This window comes from Molossus molossus, unplaced genomic scaffold (genome assembly GCF_014108415.1).
Source record: "Molossus molossus isolate mMolMol1 unplaced genomic scaffold, mMolMol1.p scaffold_m16_p_13, whole genome shotgun sequence".
Taxonomy (NCBI): Eukaryota; Metazoa; Chordata; class Mammalia; order Chiroptera; family Molossidae; genus Molossus; species Molossus molossus.
The window spans coordinates 73,635,636-73,653,201 of record NW_023425348.1 but is presented as its reverse complement, the minus strand read 5'-3'; the positions used below and the strand labels follow the sequence as shown (position 1 = coordinate 73,653,201).

At 50.5% G+C, this 17,566-nt stretch overlaps 1 protein-coding gene across 20 annotated transcripts in view; it reads right to left on the bottom strand.

The window, feature by feature from the left end:
* CD44 (CD44 molecule (Indian blood group)) overlaps positions 1 to 13,694 on the bottom strand; it is an 88,123-nt gene extending 74,429 nt beyond the window's left edge. For 3 of the 20 annotated variants that reach the window (XR_004959196.1, XM_036257723.1, XM_036257728.1), the window contains exon 1: positions 13,401 to 13,664. Coding sequence is in view for 19 of the 20 variants with exons in the window: in XM_036257723.1 (XP_036113616.1) it covers positions 13,401 to 13,467 (67 nt within the window). In the remaining variant the exon portion in view is untranslated. Of the gene's footprint in view, positions 1 to 13,400 lie in introns of all 20 variants that reach the window. The other 17 variants (XM_036257715.1, XM_036257718.1, XM_036257717.1 and 14 more) reach the window with 12 other exon arrangements.
* Positions 13,695 to 17,566: the final 3,872 nt, after the last annotated feature.

The following is a 17,566-nucleotide window of genomic DNA, read 5'->3' as shown; positions in this document are numbered from 1 at the left end:
AATGTGACGTGGGCTGACATCTATTTGCTGTGGCTGCTGTAAGGCTTGTTAGGGATTCTCTGAACTTGCCATTCTCCAACTCAGGCCGAGCTGCCCAAGTTCTATCTCAACCAGTGTTGGAGCTGGCCTGCTTCTGAACTCTGTCTAGCACTGTTTGAGGAGGGTGTCATGAGAACTCTGCAACAGAAGAGTCGGATCTGGTAAGACGGAGCCAGTGTTACTTGAGCACCTGGAGTCTGTCCAACCTCATCCTTCACTATCCTTCAGCACAGACTCTTATTCAGACAGGCTGGGCCCTCTCCTGACCCCAATCAAGTCAGACTTCTCAGCCCATGCTTTACACTTCCATGGTTGCTCTCCTCTCTTCTCTCTCTGCCCATCTTCTTACCCACATTCATCTCATCCTCACATTCCACTCCCTCATGAAGCTGCCTCCTACAACTGCGGCGCACGGGGTACCTGCTTTTCCTCATCCGGTGGCACTCGATGAGCTGTAATCGTGTGCAGTCCGTTCATCTTGACTTTCTCCCCCCAAACTGTAAGCTCTCCAAGGAGAAAAATGAAATCTCCTACTTCTCTCATTTTCCCCCCATGGTGTCAGGGTACGTTTTAATGAATTGAATTAGGGAATTCATCCCCATTTTAAAACTGGGGAAACAGAGTCCATGAGTAAGGGAAGAATTTTTTCTCAGTCGTCCCACGACTGAGACGAGAAATGCTAAACCTCTGTTGTGTACATGTGGGTTCTCACTTCTCCTAGAGGCTGTGTGTGCAGCACTGGCTGGAAATACGGACGACTGTGTCACAGCCAGCAGCCACTGAGGGCATCGCATGGGACATGAGAACTGAAGCCGTCTGCTGGTCATTTCAACTTCTGGTTGGTGGATTTCAGATGGATGTAAAATGGGTACCCCCAAGACGGGGGAATTGGAGGGACTGATGGAAGGTCGGAACCCCAACATGGGATTTCATCTCTGACCAAGTTTGGCAAACTCCTAAGTAATGCAGTCTTTATGACTTCCTTTTTATTTATTTATTTTTTTTCCTGAGCAAGAGCTACTCTGGTTTCATGGAAAAGAAAGAAATATCTTCGTGGAAGTCTGGAAGGTTCTCAGTAGAAGCAGCAACTCACCATCTCAAAGCCCTGCCTTACTCAGTGTCCTGGTGTGTGTGTATTTGTTTGTTCTTTGTTGTCTTTTATTTTTAGATTCCCATGGCCACCCATAGAACACTAGTGCTCATCCTCTAAGCACTACTTTGGCTGACTGCTGTGCTTAGTTTTGCACCAACATGTTGCAGAGTTTCTTTGAGGGAAGCTGGGACATCTGAGATGCTCATGGAGCTTTGAAAGTGAAGGACACAACCTTTTATTTTCTTCAGGGGTTGTTCTGGTCACTTGAAGCAATGTTTTGTAAAGTAGAGATTAAACTAACAGGCATTATGTTCAGATCCTTCAGGTTATCCCAGGACTGGCTTCCTGCATTGTTAATTGTGTGCCTGAGACTGTTGCTAGATTCTCTGGCCCGAGCTTCTTCATCTGCCCACGCCCAAGTAGGTGGGAGGCTTCCGTGGAGTCCCCTGAGCAAAGCAACTCGTCTCTAGGAGTCATTCTCGTCTACTGGAGTGAAACTGGGTCTATACGCTCGTTTCTGAGCTGGATTAATAATTCACCTCTGACATTTAATGCAAACCAGGCACCCCCTTTCTTTGGCACTGCATTGCAGTCATGTCATTCTTTCCATTAAGTTTTGTGACACTTAGGTGTTCATGGATCCACAGAGTGGTGGATTTACAGGACTTGAGGCTTGGAAAAGACTTTCCAGATCAACGCGAATACAACCCTCTCATTGTACACATGGAGAATTGGAAGCAAATGGAGTGAAATGATTTGCTCAGCATCATACAGTGAATTAATAACAGAGACGAATTGAAATGTCGCAGCCATTTCTATTACTGACACCTTCTATGTGTTAGACACCCAGCCCTATGTGTTAAACCTTGTTCTAAAACTTAATGTGTGCAACCGTCTGACCTCACACTGCTCTTGGGGGGCAGGGAGGGTACTCAACCTGAGGTCTGTCTCGTTTCACTGTCCTTCCTCTTTCTACACAACCTCTTCAAACCTCCTCGTTCCCATCCCACCACACTCAACAGCTGCGGGTCTCTGGTATGGAAGGCTAAGAGACCACTGAAAGAAACAACTTCCCCTTTTTTTCTTGAACATGGTGACCCAAAAGCCAACATCTTTTCTCTGAGTGTCGCTGAGAATATGAATTTGAGGCTCGGGGTTCTGTATACCCGAGGCCAGATTTGGAAGTAAGTGCTGGGACATAGAGGCAGACAGCCCTAGAGGAAATAAAGATTTCTGTTCTCCTGGACAGAACCTAACAAGCCCTAAACTCCCCCTGCCTTGCCTGACATGTCAGACCTCAAGAAAGATACTCTCACGTTGGAGAGTGTGCACGGAAAAGCAATTTCAGGGAGGTTTGAGGATCACTCCAGAGGGCACTAGAAAATCAAAATAAAAAGGTTTTACGGACCAGAAAGTTTTTTTTAAAGGATATGAAAGAATTAGTCAGAACCTTTAAATCACAGAAAGTAAACGACAAAAATGTCTTTGCTGGCCAAATCTAGAAAAAGTATTCATTCAGCCAGCCATGCAAGTATTTGTTGAGCACCTACTATATGTGAGGAACTGCTGACAACCAGGGGTTAGAGAAATACAACAGGAATGAAAAGCACGGCCTTTTCTCTAAGGTGCTTAGACGTTCAAGGGCAGAAGAGAACAGATTGCCATAGCAAAATAAGTTCCTGGAACTTATTTTGGGGTTTTTTATGAAATGTCAGGGAGCAACAATAGGAAACAACGTGGAAAGTAAAAGTCACTCAGGGAAATGTAGAGGGAGGTACCTGACCTCTCAGGCTGACATTGGGGAGGCAACTAGTCCCACCACCAAGGACCCACTGCAAAGACAAACTTCTGGGCAGGAGACATCGAAGCATCACTTCCCCCTCCAAACTGCTGTTCGCGTCTGCGTGATTAGCACCGTTGTGGGCAGCCTTGTCCGCCCATGCAGGGAAGTGTGGCTGTGGAGCTAACTCACTCTGTCACATCAGCTGCCCTCCTACAGGCTGTGACATGATGCTCAGCTCTGCTGGGTTCTGCTTTTCGGACTGGACACACTCAGAAAGGGCATCGGTTGTGACCGGTATATAGCAGATGCTCATTTAATACTTTTGGAGTGTATGAAGACCAGGGCCAGGGGCCTGAGCAGAAGCGACCTTCTAGGCCAGAGGCAGGAAGCCAGGTATTGACTGCATGAAAATGTAGTTTCTCCCTGGTGTCTTCATTTGCATAATGTTGAACACGCATGAAGAAGCTTTATAGTCATCATTCTAATATCTTGGCGAGTTCTCTTTGAGACAGGAAATAGAAAAAGATGCTTCCCAGACTCAAAAGGGGATGTGGGTTCTTCTAGAAGGCACCGAAGACCTGAGACAGATGGGTAATTTATGCTGCATCTCTGTCTCCAGGTCAAACCCCCACGCAACGCAACGGTCACCGGCTGCGCCAAACAGAAGCCAGGACACCTGGCTCGGGCAGGGCTGGGGAAAGGAGCTACAGTACACGTCCAGCGTCAGCTCAGCCCCTTGTGCCCAGGCCAGTGCAGCCTGATTCCTGGCCAGAAGGGCCCTGGAACCAAGAACCCCCAAGCTGAGGGGAAACACTTGGCTGCTGTCTGGCTCATTGCCCAGCTTTGTACAGTCAGAAGCCAAAGCCCTAGGTGATGGAGAGATATCTACCAGCCAGCCTCTCCTTTCATCCCGTAACAAGTGTGAGAACTGATGACGCGGCCGTGAGCAGACATCTCACCCACCGCCCCTCCAGGCCTGCGTCCTCCCTGCTCCCATCCCAGGGGAGAGAACAGGACTCCGCCCAGGGAATGGAATGAACGAGCTGCTCAGACTGCGAGAGAGAAAACGTCTCCATGACGCCTTCCTCTTCGTTTCTCGAACTCCAAAGGCCTCCCTTTCACAGCGTGTGTGGGGAGGAGGGCAGGACCAGCTCTGTGGACACGAGCACTCTGCCCGCACCCAGTTCCCAGATGGGGTTTATGAAAACAACCAGAGGGCTACGAGGTTCCGTCCTTTGCGTTTCTGGGGCCCTGACATCCTGATATCCGAAGAGAAGCACAGTCACGTGGTCCCTACGAGCATGAGCCCAGGAGCCAGACCACCTGGGTTTGAATCCCAGCTCCATCGCTCACCGGCCCTGCGGTCCTGGGCCAGTTACTTAATTTCTCTATGCCTCAGTTTCCTCTATGCCACAGTCCAAGTAAAAGAGGGGTAATAATAACACTTCTTCATAAGGTTGGTATATAGATGAAACAAGCTAGTATATAGCGATATACTATTATATAGAAAAATAACTTAGCATATAAGACTATATTAAGCAAATCAGCACAGGAAACAGAATGGTGCTGGCACATGGTTAGACTATAAGTGTTTGCTGTTATTACTAATATTGGTGATGGTTGATTTTTTTTCCCTACTGGAGTGTTTTTTTTTTAATTATTTAATTAATTTATTTTTGTTACAGATGTTTCTCCTTTTTCCCCCATTGACTCTTTAAAATTTTTTTTTCTTTATTGATTTTAGAGAGAGAGGAAGAGAGAGGGAGAGAGAGATGTAAACATCGACGACACAGAACATCTATTGGGCCTGGCCGGTATGGCTCAGTGTTTGAGTGTAGACCCATGCACCAAGAGGTTACCAGTTCGATTGCTGGACAGGGCACATGCCCAGGTTGTGGGCCTGATCCCCAGAGGGGGGCATGCAGGAGGCAGACAATTGATGTTCCCTCTCATCAGTGTTCCTCTCTCTCCCTCTCCCTTCCTCTCTCTCGAAAATCAATAAAGAAAAAAAAATTAAAAAATAAACAAACAGCCCTGGCCAGTTTGGCTCAGCAGTTAGAGCATCGGCCTGCAGTCCGGAGAGACCCGGGTTCTGTTCCCTCTAAGGGCATGTACCTCAGTTGCAGTTTGTCCCCAGCCCTGGTTGGGTCATGTAGGTGGCAGCCACTCGATGTATCCCTTTCACATCAATGTCTCTCTCTCTCTCTCCCTCCCACTCTATCTGAACAAAATATCAAAAAATGTCCTCGGGTGAGGATAAATAAATAAATTAATTAAGTAAGTAAATTTAAAAAAGAACATCGATTGGCCAACTCCTGCACACACACCCCCCCAGGATTTGGCCCACAGCGTGGGCATGTGCCCTGACCAGGAATTGAACTGGTGATCTCTTGGTGCTTGGGTCGACGCTCAACCACTGAGCCACACCGGCTGGGCATTGGCGATGGTTTCTTAAAAGCATACAGCTAGCTGCAAAGAAGCAAATGCAAAAAGTCCAAGAGCTGGAACTCTGAAGCAGGTTGTGGGAAGGAAAGACGAACTTTGGGGCACCACCAGAGGAGGCTGCCGGTGGCACCGCTGTGCATGCTCAGGAGACCAACGTGTGAATAATCTTTCCCCACCGGAGTTTTGCAATTAACCTCTACTCTCAAAAACTGAAGACTCAAGGAAGATTTTTGGGGCTTGAGTTTCACAAATCAACCCCTTGGTGACTCAAGCTCCTCTCCACCCCCAGGACCTATCTGCCCACACTTGCACTTAGGAGGGGCACTTGCCTCAGGAGGACACACCCAGACAGTCAGCACACCCCAAATTCGGGGAGAGCTGGTGCTGTGAGGTTCTGTTCCTCCACAGCATCCACCCCTATGCTGCTTTGACTCCATGTCTCCAGGTCTCACTGGGCAGGTGGCCCGTGGTAGACAGGACTTGCCCCCGTGGTGAGCAACTTCAGACTTGGCGAGCTCTGTGAAGAGGAGGCACAGTTTGTCGTTGCCAACGTGGCTCCCCGTCAGCTGTCATGCTTCCCTGAGACTTGCCCCTTTTGGTGTCTGCAGGAGGCAAGAATCCTCTGTGAAGCCCTGGCCAGTTGCTCAGTGGTTAGAGCACTGGCCCGTGGTCAGGGGCACGTGCCTGAGTTACAGGTGTCCCCGGCCCTGACCAGGGCTATGCAGGAGGCAACCAATCAATGTGTCTCTCTCAACATCGAAGCTTCTCTCTCTCTTTCTCTCTCTACCTCCCTCCCTTCCACGCTCTCTAAAATATAAAAAATCAATGGAAAAAAAAAAAAAAGGAATCCTCTGTGAAGCTCTTTTGCTTCCTCTCAGTTGCCACCACCTTCCAGAAGCAGGCATGGGGGTTGGATGGATGTGGGGCTGTCACCCAAGGTGTCTAAACTCAGGTAAGCACCTCCAAAATAACCAGATCTCTACGCGGGCAGCTGCTGGGGGGTGCTCTATTTAGAGATTTAAATTTGGGGGTTGGTGTCATCATCCTGCTGGGCCCCCACTCCTGTCTCGGCTCAGGAATCTCATAATCCTGTCCTTAGACATCCCAGCAAGGAGCCGTCAAAGTCACAAACAGATGGGTCTTTGGGCAGACCCAACAGGAGCCCTGGGATGGGCAGACCCAACAGGAGCCCTGGGATGGGCAGACCCAACAGGAGCCCTGGGATGGGCAGACCCAACAGGAGCCTGGGATGGGCAGACCCAACAGGAGCCCTGGGGTGGGCAGACCCAACAGGAGCCCTGGGATGGGCAGACCCAACAGGAGCCCTGGGATGGGCAGACCCAACAGGAGCCCTGGGATGGGCAGACCCAACAGGAGCCCTGGGGTGGGCAGACCAACAGGAGCCTGTGATGGGCAGATGACCAAACGCCCTCCTTTGGTCTGCCCTAAGCAAAACAGCCATCACCACTGTTACCATATCACATAAACGCGTTTGCCTCTCAGGTGTCCTGTCCAGGAATACTGTCCATGTAGACGGATAGAGTTATTTCTACACTCTAGATACTCACTTCAGTTCAACAGTTACTGGTAACAACTATGCGCCAGCTCTGAGATCTAGAACCACAAAAAGGAGTCAGATACAACCCCTAATGTCAGGGGGCTTCCACTGCAGAGACAGGTAAGAGAAGATACGTCAGATGTGGGGTTTTCCCCCTTTGAGGAGTGTGAAAGTCACTCACAGCCCCCGTTCCCCAAAGATAAAAGGCTCTTCCTGCATGACTTTACTGTGAAGCTAATTAACTGGGCACCTATGGGAACCAGAGACCATATTGTAGGAGATGAGGTTGCTGAGATAGCTTCCATCCTGTTACACTAGGGGTTCTCAGCGGGGGACAACTTTTATACTCCTTCCCTGATTTGGCAATGTCTGGAGACATTTTTTGTTACTACAGTGGGGGTGGGGCACACACACCGGAATCTAGCATGTGGGAGGCAAGATGCACAGTTAGGCATCACCCAGGAAACCCCATACTGCACTGCGAGCTATGCAGGAGCGAGGGCTGTTCCCCCGACAGCACCTCTCCCGTCCTGACTGCCCAGCGCACTGGGTAAGCATGGAGGAACGCTTGTTGACTATATTGTCTAGTTAATCAGTTAGCTTATTTGAGGGTGGGTAAACTAATAGCAGGGTAACAGAAAGATGCACACCCCGTTCTCATTCCCTGTTGTTCACATATTCAAACCCTACCTTGTCTGCATTGGCCCCTCCTCTCCGTCATTGATTCCTCCAGTCCTCGCTGTGCCTCTGCTTGGCAGTGCCCTCTAAGTCCGCCAGCCTGCCACTCAGCTGCACTAGGTTACGCAAGTAGAACCATAATGCCCTTGAATGCAAGGCCCACGTCTCATACATTCAAATCGCCAAAGTACTCGACACAGTGCGGGGCCCATAGAAGCACCTTAGCAATGCTTAACGGTGGACCGGGGATGCCACATTGTATGCATACAGATGCATATAGACTTGCAGGCACACCCACACATGCACCCACCTCTAGCAAGCAAGGATCAAATATGTGGCATTTCCTGGTACTTCCTATATTGGGATTATCAAGAAATGGAGAACAGAAGAATACTAATATTTCTCTCCAAAGTACACGTTTTTGAACCAATCATCAATTTAATCAGGTACTAGACTGCTTACAGAGTTGTAGAGATGTTAATTCATTTATGCAAAAGTCTTGCAAAGTTTCTGACTTCTAATTACACCAAGTCATGCATTTATTTGTAGAAAAATATATAAACATTTAGTCACAGTACACACTATGCATCGGTTGGTAGAGCATTTGCATATTTGAAGTGTCCACTCTCCTGGAAAGTCTGCAACACACAACCACTGTGTCCATGTCAGGCCAGATCCACAACCACAAATTTCAGAAAGCACCCCTCCCTTATTCTGGAGAATTGGGCCAGCTACCCACGCCCTTGCTGGCCAACATACGGGAAGCCCACGTTTAAGAAAAACGTCAAGGTCCCAAGTGACTGAAAAGTGGGGTTTAATTTAAGGTAGGACGCAGTAGCCTACCAAGGCGATTCTAAAGAACATTTATTTGTGTGCTTCCCATTCAGGCAACAACACAAAGGAAACTGAGTCATCAGTTTCTTGCTGTGCAAACCCCCAGAATTTCTCCGAGGCAGAAAAGATCCCCTTTGAGAACTGCTTTGTCTGGCAGCATCTGCCACCTGCTTCACTCATTCTTTTACAAGGGCCACTTCCCTTTCAGGCACTGGGTGGAGTCAGCTAAACTGGGGATACTGGGAAAACACAACTTCAACCCCAGCTCCAGCTCCAGCCCAGCCCCAGCCCCAGCCCCAACCCCAGCCCCAGCCCCAGTCCCAGCCCATCCCCAGCCCAGCCCAGCCCCAACCCCAGCCCAGCTCCAACCCTAGCCCAGCCCCAACCGCAGCCCCAGCCCAGCCCCAGACTCAGCCCCAGCCCAGCCCCAGCCCAGCCTCAGCCCCAGCCCAGCCCCAGCCTCAGCCCCAGCCCCAGCCCAGCCCCAGCCCAGCCCCAGCCCCAGCCCCAGCCCAGCCCCAGCCCCAGCCCCAGCCTCAGCCCCAGCCCAGCCCCAGCCCCAGCCCCAGCCCCAGCCCCAGCCCCAGCCCCAGGCCCAGCCCAGCCCCAGCCCAGCCCCAGCCCCAGCTTAACCCAGACAGGCTGCCGCAGAGACCCAGCTTATCTGCCACCACTTGGCTCTGTCAGGGGACCCAGCCTGGAATTTCTGACATCACAGGCTGAGCTGAAATCTTACGTGGGTGCTCACATGTCACCTGGAGCTCCACAATGGATTTTAGTTCAAGACCCTTGGCTTTTGAGAACTGTGTCATCCTGGGTCCTCAAGACCTTCCCTCACTGAGGCTCACACAACCTGCTGAACGCTGAGGGTTGCCGGTGAGCGGCGGAGGGCGCTTTCTGGGTCAGGGCGTCTCGCTGCTGGCGGGGTCTGCTGAGGGCCTGTGTGGGGCCTCTTCCTTAACTTCCAGGTGGAGGGCATTGTCCCAACTTGTCTCGGAGACAAGGAGCAGCCTCTCCCTTTTTTCCAAGCCTGCAAATGAGAGCATGTCTGGAAGGGCAGCTGGACTCTGATAAGGCGGTGACTTATTTTAGTCACAAATAACTAGGTTAGTATCTTTTGACAGCTGTGGCCAAACCTGAGGAGAGACAGGCGAGGGGAGGGCGGGGCAGCCAAGAGTCCACAGCCTGCGGGGCGGAGAGGACACTCATGCCAGGCTCCACGTTCGCTGGCCACAGGGATGGAGAGTGGAAGAAACACACGCAATTTACAAAGTCCGCCAGAAGCAAAGTGATGAGGCAAAGGAGCATATGCATTGGAGTCTAACATGGGGGGGACCCCAACTCCACCACTTACTGGCTGTGTGTCCTTGGGAAAGTCATGTCATCTCCCTGAGCATCAATTCCTTTGTTTAGAAAATGGAGTTAAGACAGTGCTAAATGTATACAGGCTGCGGTGAGGTGTCTACAAGATCACCGACGCTAACCCCCTCACTGAATGCCTCACATGGAGTGGGTGCTCAGTAGTGTACTTCCCGGGGACTTTGGATGCTACTTTTGAAGAGAGCATGTAGTGAAACAGGCTTTTAAAACGGGGGTGCTCCTAACTCAAAGGGATCCAGGGGGCCCTGGAAGCCCCGGGCAGTACAGAAACTCTTTGTGGAACATCAACTTTGCTTCATGGTAAGAAATATATTTCTCATCTTTCTTATGTTAAATTCAAACTGGGTATATTGAGGAGTAAAATAAAAAATCGTCATGAGTGTTTTTTTTTAATCTTCACCCGAGGACATTTTTGCATTTATCATCACAAAGAGCGGGAGGGAGAGAGGGAGGAAGAGAGAGAGAGAAACATGGATGCGAGAGAGACACATCAAGTGGTTGCTATCCACACGACCCCAACTGGGACCGGGACAAACTGCAACCGAGGTACGTGCCCTTAACGAGAACCGAACCTAGGACTCTCTGATCCACGGGCCCACACTCTAACCGCTGAGCCAAACCGGCCAGGGCGTCATGCATCTTTAAGATACTATTTAAGGCATGAAACACCAGTAGACCACACCCAGCTGACCCATTGCAGGGGATAGAGGTGGGGCTCATGACAGTCGCTGATGATAGTGGTATTTCAGAGACCCTAAGTATAGACAGTGTCCCTCCCGAACACTTGCAGAGAGAGGGGAAGGCATTCCTCTCTCTTTCAGGAGCTCTTTCCTCCAAGGGAAAAGAAGGGTTTTTTTTGAATGATCCTTGGAGTCCCGTCTCTGAGTCTATGATAATGAGTCAAGTAATACTTCTTGAATGAATGGAAGGGAGCTGTCATAAACTAAGAATGCCATGCTGCCCAGCATCCCCTCCTACGTGGTGCAATTTGGAAGAAAAAGAAACTTTTCCTTCTGGCTGCCAGCCTCAAACACGCCTACCTGGCACCCTGCCTTTGTAGGAAGTAGACGTCCAATGTGTCTCTGGGGAATGACTAAGTTAACGGACGCTAACGTCCGCAGTGATGGGGCTCTGCTGCCTTGCTCCTTCACTTGGGAAAACAGCCAGATCTAATGCCCAAGAGGGGTCTCTAATGCTCAGAGGCAACAGAGGGCAACAACCAGCCCCAAGCCGCAGAGCTCTCAGATGCACCCCTCTTTCCCAACCCCATGGGTGGGATCCCCTAGCAATCACCTCCGGCCCACAGCGGAAAGGAGGAGGAGACAGATGTGTGCAGGAGGGCTCACCCGCCTGTCCTTCACCCACGGCCACGTTCTTTCTCCCATATGTCACCTCGTTCAAGGTCTGTTTCCCAGCCCTGGGTTTCTGTGACCAATAACGTTTAACTACATTTAGCCATTTCTTACTTTTTGCTTTCCCATACAGAGATTGGACCTTTCTTCCTCCCCAAAGCTTTGTCCCTTTCCCAAGTTCTCTCTGTCTTCTGGAGCCCCCCCCCCCAGTGGGGTAACAACAGTGCCTTTCTTTCCCCACTCCCCTTTCTCCTTCCGCTCTCTGCCTGCCCAGCCCCGGCCCACTGGGAAGTTATGTCTCTCTCCTTCCCGAGTCTTAGTTCCTCCAAACAACTTTCCAAGCACATCAGAGCCTGGGTCCAGGCAGTTATTGCTACCGGCATTTTTCTGTGCTTCCTCCAAATGTCATTGCCCAAAGGGACCATGGAAACTTGGGGCAAGAGTGAGCTGGCTGGTTTCTGGGAGAACCTCAAGGGTCAGGACAGCACCAGATATTTGGGGATGTGGTCCTTTCAAAGAAACAGGCAAACAAGTTGACGGGAGTCAGGAGTCAGAATCCTCAGAAACAAAGCAGGAGCCTTGACGGGCAGGTAACACACAAGTGAACTTCCCCAGCAGCCCCTCTTCTCCCAGGCCAGGCCCAGGGCTCTCCCCGCGCTCGGGTTTCCTTCTTCTCTCCCATCCCAAGTGCTTCTGACTTTCGAGGGCTCTTTGGATCTCCAGCCTCAGCCTCTGCTAAGGCCTTTGGCCCACCCCAACCTCTCCTTCCCCCAAAACCTTCTTGGTTTTGTCCATGCCGTACACACAGTCTAACATTCGGACTAAGCACGGTGAATGAGCCTGGGTTCACAGGAGCACTAATCCTCTGGCTGTGTGGACACGTGCAAGTCATTTAACCTCTCTGAGCCTCAGTTCCTGTCCCTCCTGTAAAACAGGCTAATAACAGGGCACTTCTCCCTGGGCCAGCATGAGAGTGAAATGATCTAACACATGTAAAGAATTTGGCGCAGTTCCTGGCATAGCGAAGGTGTGCAAAGCAACTTGCTAGTGTGGTTATTCCTGTTGTTGTTGTTGTTGTTGTTATTATTATTATTATTATTTCTATTTCAGGAATCTAAACCGTAGATCCCCACCTATCCTCAGCCTAAAGCACCCGGTGTCTTTTACTTTCTTGGTACCCCCCAGAGCTGGGTTTAATAAACACTTGCTGAGTAGAATTAACCATAGGCTGAGTTGTCTTAATGACCCAGCTGGCACTTCTTAAAAGAAAAATTAATTTTCCTAGTGATAAGCAAATCAGCCATGTAATTATCTGTACATATACAGACAAAGAAAAGAAACCCTTGGAATTGAGCCTCGCCAGAATACCTCACACACAGCCTTCCCCTCCACAACCACTGCAAGGCAGACCCCGTCGGGATGGAATTTTGGCAGCCCCAGCTCCAGGGTCCCTGATGCAAACTTGGTGCCCAGGCTCCTGGCCTTTCTCTAAGGCTGCCAGGCAGGAAATATTAGCCACATTACTGTCTGGATTTCCCCTAACTGATTGGCAGAAACAGGAGTTTACAAGGGCTGAGCAGCTGCCCAGTCATTGCCTTTTCCGACTCACACTCCCTGCCCCTGGCTGGCACCTCTTGGAGACCCAGAACCTCCCCCACAGACCTGGTTCAAGTTCCCACCAGCGCTAAGATAGTGGGCGACGGGAGCCAACTGTAAGAGCTTTGAAACCCAGGCGCAGTGAGCAGCCTCAGGAAACCAGGGCCCCTTCCTGGAAAGCTCATTACCACTAGCTGTTACATGCAACTGTGCCCACCGCCATAGCCACCTGGCTGACAGCCCCTGCCCGCCTAGCCCTGCCCTGTCCCCCGCGCCAGCCCAGCCAGGCTCTGAGCGCCTTTGGGACAGGAGGAGCCTGTTGGTGCAGACACCCGCTGCGCGCGCCCAGGAGTACAGTTACTTTCCGCCTTGTGCTCAGGCTCTGGAGACCTCGCCCCAAACTGCGCGCCGGCAGCCTGCCCGGCAAACTTTCTTCTCTCTTTCTCTTTTCCTTTCAACAAAACGGCACTTCTACCAACAAACTCTCCAACAGCTTAGCGCACATCCTAGCTCTCCTTAACCAAATCCACGCCGCACGCAGCCCTGGTTCTGCTCCCTGGGCGAGCAGGCGGCGCGGCGGCCGGTCGGTCCTGACCCTCCGAGTGCCACTCCCTCCCGCGGCCCCGGCGGGCGGGCACTCACCGATCTGCGCCAGGCTCAGCTGCACGAGGCAGAGTCCCCAGACTGCGCGCCACCCAAACTTGTCCATGGTGTCGAGTCGGAGCGAACCGGGAGAGAGCGAGCGAGCGAAGCCGGAGGGTCCTGGCGCGCTGGGCTGGGGACCGGAAAGGACAGGGCAAGGAGGGCAGCCCGGACCTGTCAGAGGCTGGGGTCTGGCTGGGCAGTGAGGGCGCCTCGGAAGTTGGCTGCCGTTTTTATTCCAGGGATGAAAGAGTGACCTAAGAGTGAGGGAGGAGGGAGCGAGCAAGGACACACCCAAGCGAGGGGGCTGTGACTAAGCAGCGGGCAGAGGTTTAAAGACGTACCAGCCCTCCTCTGCGCAGGCCCCTGTGCCCCCTCCTCCTTCTCTACGTAGATCGCAGGTCGGGGTTTCCCGGGCGGGCGCCCGGCGGCGGCAAGGTGCCGGTGAGCCCGGGACGCACCGCTTTCTTCTCCGGGCCGCTCACCCGCCGGCTGGAACAGCAGCCTCGGGGAGGAAGACAACTGAGTCCTGAAACTTCACCCCACTGGATCCAGCCTCTCCTTCCCGCTAAATTTCTCTTTGAATCCGGCCGGGGTGATTCTCTCTGGGTTCTACAGGCAGCTGGATGTTCTGGGAGAGGAGCTGGAACGGTGGTGCCTGCTGCCCACCTGGGGAAGGAGGGCTGTGACTCCTCCTGGCAGAGAGGAAGAGCTCATTCTTCTTCCCCCGAAGAGCAGGAAGTCCACATGGCTCAGGTGCAGTTTTACTGCTTATTAGGGCTGCTCAGAGGAAGCTGATGGTCAGCCAGGGGGCTCGCGTTTGGTTCCACTCACCCATGTGTGCCCTCCAGTCTTAGGCTGGCACCTGGATTCATCCACCCCTTCACCCACACACTCATCCACCCTCACTAACATTCCTCCATCCACCCGTTCATCCATCTACCCATCTTTCCTTACATCCCTTTAGGGCCCACAGACCCATCTGTCCTGCTGGCCATCCATTTATCCAATCACATTTCTTCGTAAACCCACATCCTCTTCTGCATCCATCGCCTACATATCTGTTCATCGATGTATCCAGGCATAGTCCATCGATCATCCACCTATCCACTCATCATTTTATCCATACTCTCATCCACCCATGCTTTCGTCCACCCTCTCTTGCTCACGTTTATACTCCTGTCTGTGCAAACATTAATCCCCTTTCCCCGTCTATCCTACCCAGAAATTCTCAAGAAGGAAGGAGATTGTCATATTCTTCAGGGAGGCATTTTGAGTTTGAAAACCATATTTGCATTATCATTTCATATCTACCTCTAATATACTGTGATTTAATATTTGAAATTCAGAAGCAGTATTTATTGTTAATGTGGACTACTAAAAGTAAATCTGAATGGACTTCTTGCCTGGTGAGATACAGAGAAAACGATAGTGGTTATCAGCGACTGTGGCCAGACCCTGATAGAGCCATGCTTCAATTTCTGAGGAAACACAATTCCCCTTTGATGTTGTTATTTATCCAAAGAAATAGAATGAGGGAGAGAAAATGCACTCAGCCATTTTTTTTAATTATTTTATTTATTTATTTATTTTTCTTTATTGATTTTAAAGGCAGAGGGAAAGATAAACACATTGATGAGAGAGAACATTGATTGGCCACCTCCTGCACGCCCCCCACTGGGGATCGGGCCCACAACCTGGGCATGTGCCCTGACCAGGAATTGTACTGGTGACCTCTTGGTGCATGGGTCGACGTTCAACCACTGAGCCACACGCACCAGGCACACGCAGACATTTTTAATTGATCAAATATGTAATGAGCGCTCAAAGGCATCAGAAGAAATAAGACCTGCCCTGTCTTTAGGGGCCTCATACTTTGGTAGGGAATCTGACCCATGAGCAGGCTGTTACCACACAACATATGTGTACAGAGTACTACTGATCCTAGAAAAAAGACTTGCACCCTTTCCTAGGGAACATCAAGGGGGGCCTCACAGAGGAAGTGATATTTAAAGAAGGAGAAGGAATTCTTCCGAAGAAACCACAGGGGCAGAGCATCCACAGGCAGTGTTCCATAGTGATCAATAGCAAGGCTTTGGCCGCTTACTCATTGTGTATTAGCCTTTCGGTGCCTGGATTTCCTCAAGCTTAAAATGGGGTTAATAACAGTATATTTCATAGAATTAGTGAAGATTACATGAACCAAAAGTTCTGCATCTATTAAGCACTAGATGTATATGTATATGTGCATATAGTAAGCACTATGTATACGTGTTTGCTATTACTACTAACAGCAAAATTGTGAGTGAAGCTGGAGACATGAACGTGCATGGCTGGTTGAGGTGGTGGAGAGCAGTTTGGAGTGACTTGCACGTTTGATCAGATGAAGAGTTTGAGGGACACACAAGATATGAGGCTAGAGATGTAAGCAGGGGCCAGACTGTAAACTATTCTGGGAAGTTTGAATGTGATCCCTAGGAAAGAGGGAGCCAATGTAAGTTTTATTATATTGTTGTTGTGATGTTTGTGCTAAAATACACATAATATAAAACTGATCATTTTAAGCATTCAGTAGCCTTTAGTACATTCACAAAATTGTGCGGCCACCACTACTATCTTGGTCCAGGCTACATCACAGAATGCCATAGACTGGGTGACTTAACAGAAGTTTACTTTCCACAGTTCAGGAGGCTGGGAAGCTTGAGATCAGGGCTGTGGTGGGTTCTGGTGAGAACACTCTTCCTGGCTTGCAGATGGCCATCTTCTCCTAACCTCACATGATGGAGGGAGGAAAGAAGGGAGGGAGGCAGCAAGCGGAAGCACAATCTCTTGTGTGGGTCTTCTTTTTTTTTATCCTCACTCGAGGACATTTTTCCATTTTTTTTTGTTCAGGTAGAGTGGGAGGGAGAGAGAGGAACAGAGAGAGAGAGAGAGAAACATCAATGTGAAAGGAACACATCGAGTGGTTGTCACCTGCACAACCGACCAGGGCCGGGGACAAACTGCAACCGAGGTACATGCCCTTAGCGGGAACCGAACCCAGATCTCTCAGGACCGCAGGCCGACGCTCTAACCGCTGAGCCAAACCGGCCAGGGCTGTGTGTGTCTTCTTATAAAGGCACTAATCCCATTCAGAAGGGCCCCATCCTCATGACCTAATTTCTTCCCAAAGACCCCACCTCCTAATACCATCACATTTGGGAGGTTAGGATTTCAACGTTATTAATTTTGGAGGAAAATAAACATTCAGCTAATAACAACCACCATCCAGGTCAATGTCAGTTTTTGAGTTGGAGAGAGCCCTGTCCCGATAGGGGGACTGAAAAAAATCACTGGACCTACGCCCCACCGCTTGGCTGGCATTCCATGGCTCCAGAGGTGGCCTGTCTGAAATGAAGACAGTGCTGCTGAGCCCCACCTGAAGAGCAGACACTTTGAAAAAGGTTCTCAGTGACAGAATTAACCCTGCTGCTGTCTGTGACCAAGAAGACACTTTCTTGAAACAACTGGAGGGCTAACTGGTTCCCGGGCGGATCCTCGGGCGTTAACCTTGTGAGAAACCAGCCCTGTGGATTCCATGGAAAGACTCCCTTGAACACGTTCCCTCCAGGGCATTCGGCTTTCCTTTTTCGGAGGAGGGGAGTGAAGCAATGCTCGTCTTACTGTGTTTCAGGAACTTGGAGCTTCCTTGGAGACCTCTCAGAAACAGACACAGAGGTCCAAGCAAAGACTTGAGCCTGGCTGTGCCTCCCTCACCTCGGCCTCCATCGGAACCACGGACACTCCCCTCACATCTTTCTTATACACTAGACCACCATGTGAGATTTCATTTCGACGAAGAAATTTACTTTAAAAAATAGATACAAACTACTACGCTGGGTCATTTCAAACCCTGGTCCCTTCTGTGTCTGTACAGTAAACAGTCAGCAAATGAAGAAGCAGATGGACAGTGCTTTGTAAACTGTGGACAGGTATGCAAGTTCTGGGGAGTGTAATTAGGGTTATTCTCCCAGGAGGCACTACACGGCCCGCTGGCCTGCTTCCCGATAGTTCAGTGAGGGACTGAGGTTGTTCGACCCCATGCCACAACTGAGTCATTTCAAGCCGACCCGGTGACTTACTGAGTCAGGGTCAGCCTTAGGGAATTCCTGGATCACCTCTCTGAG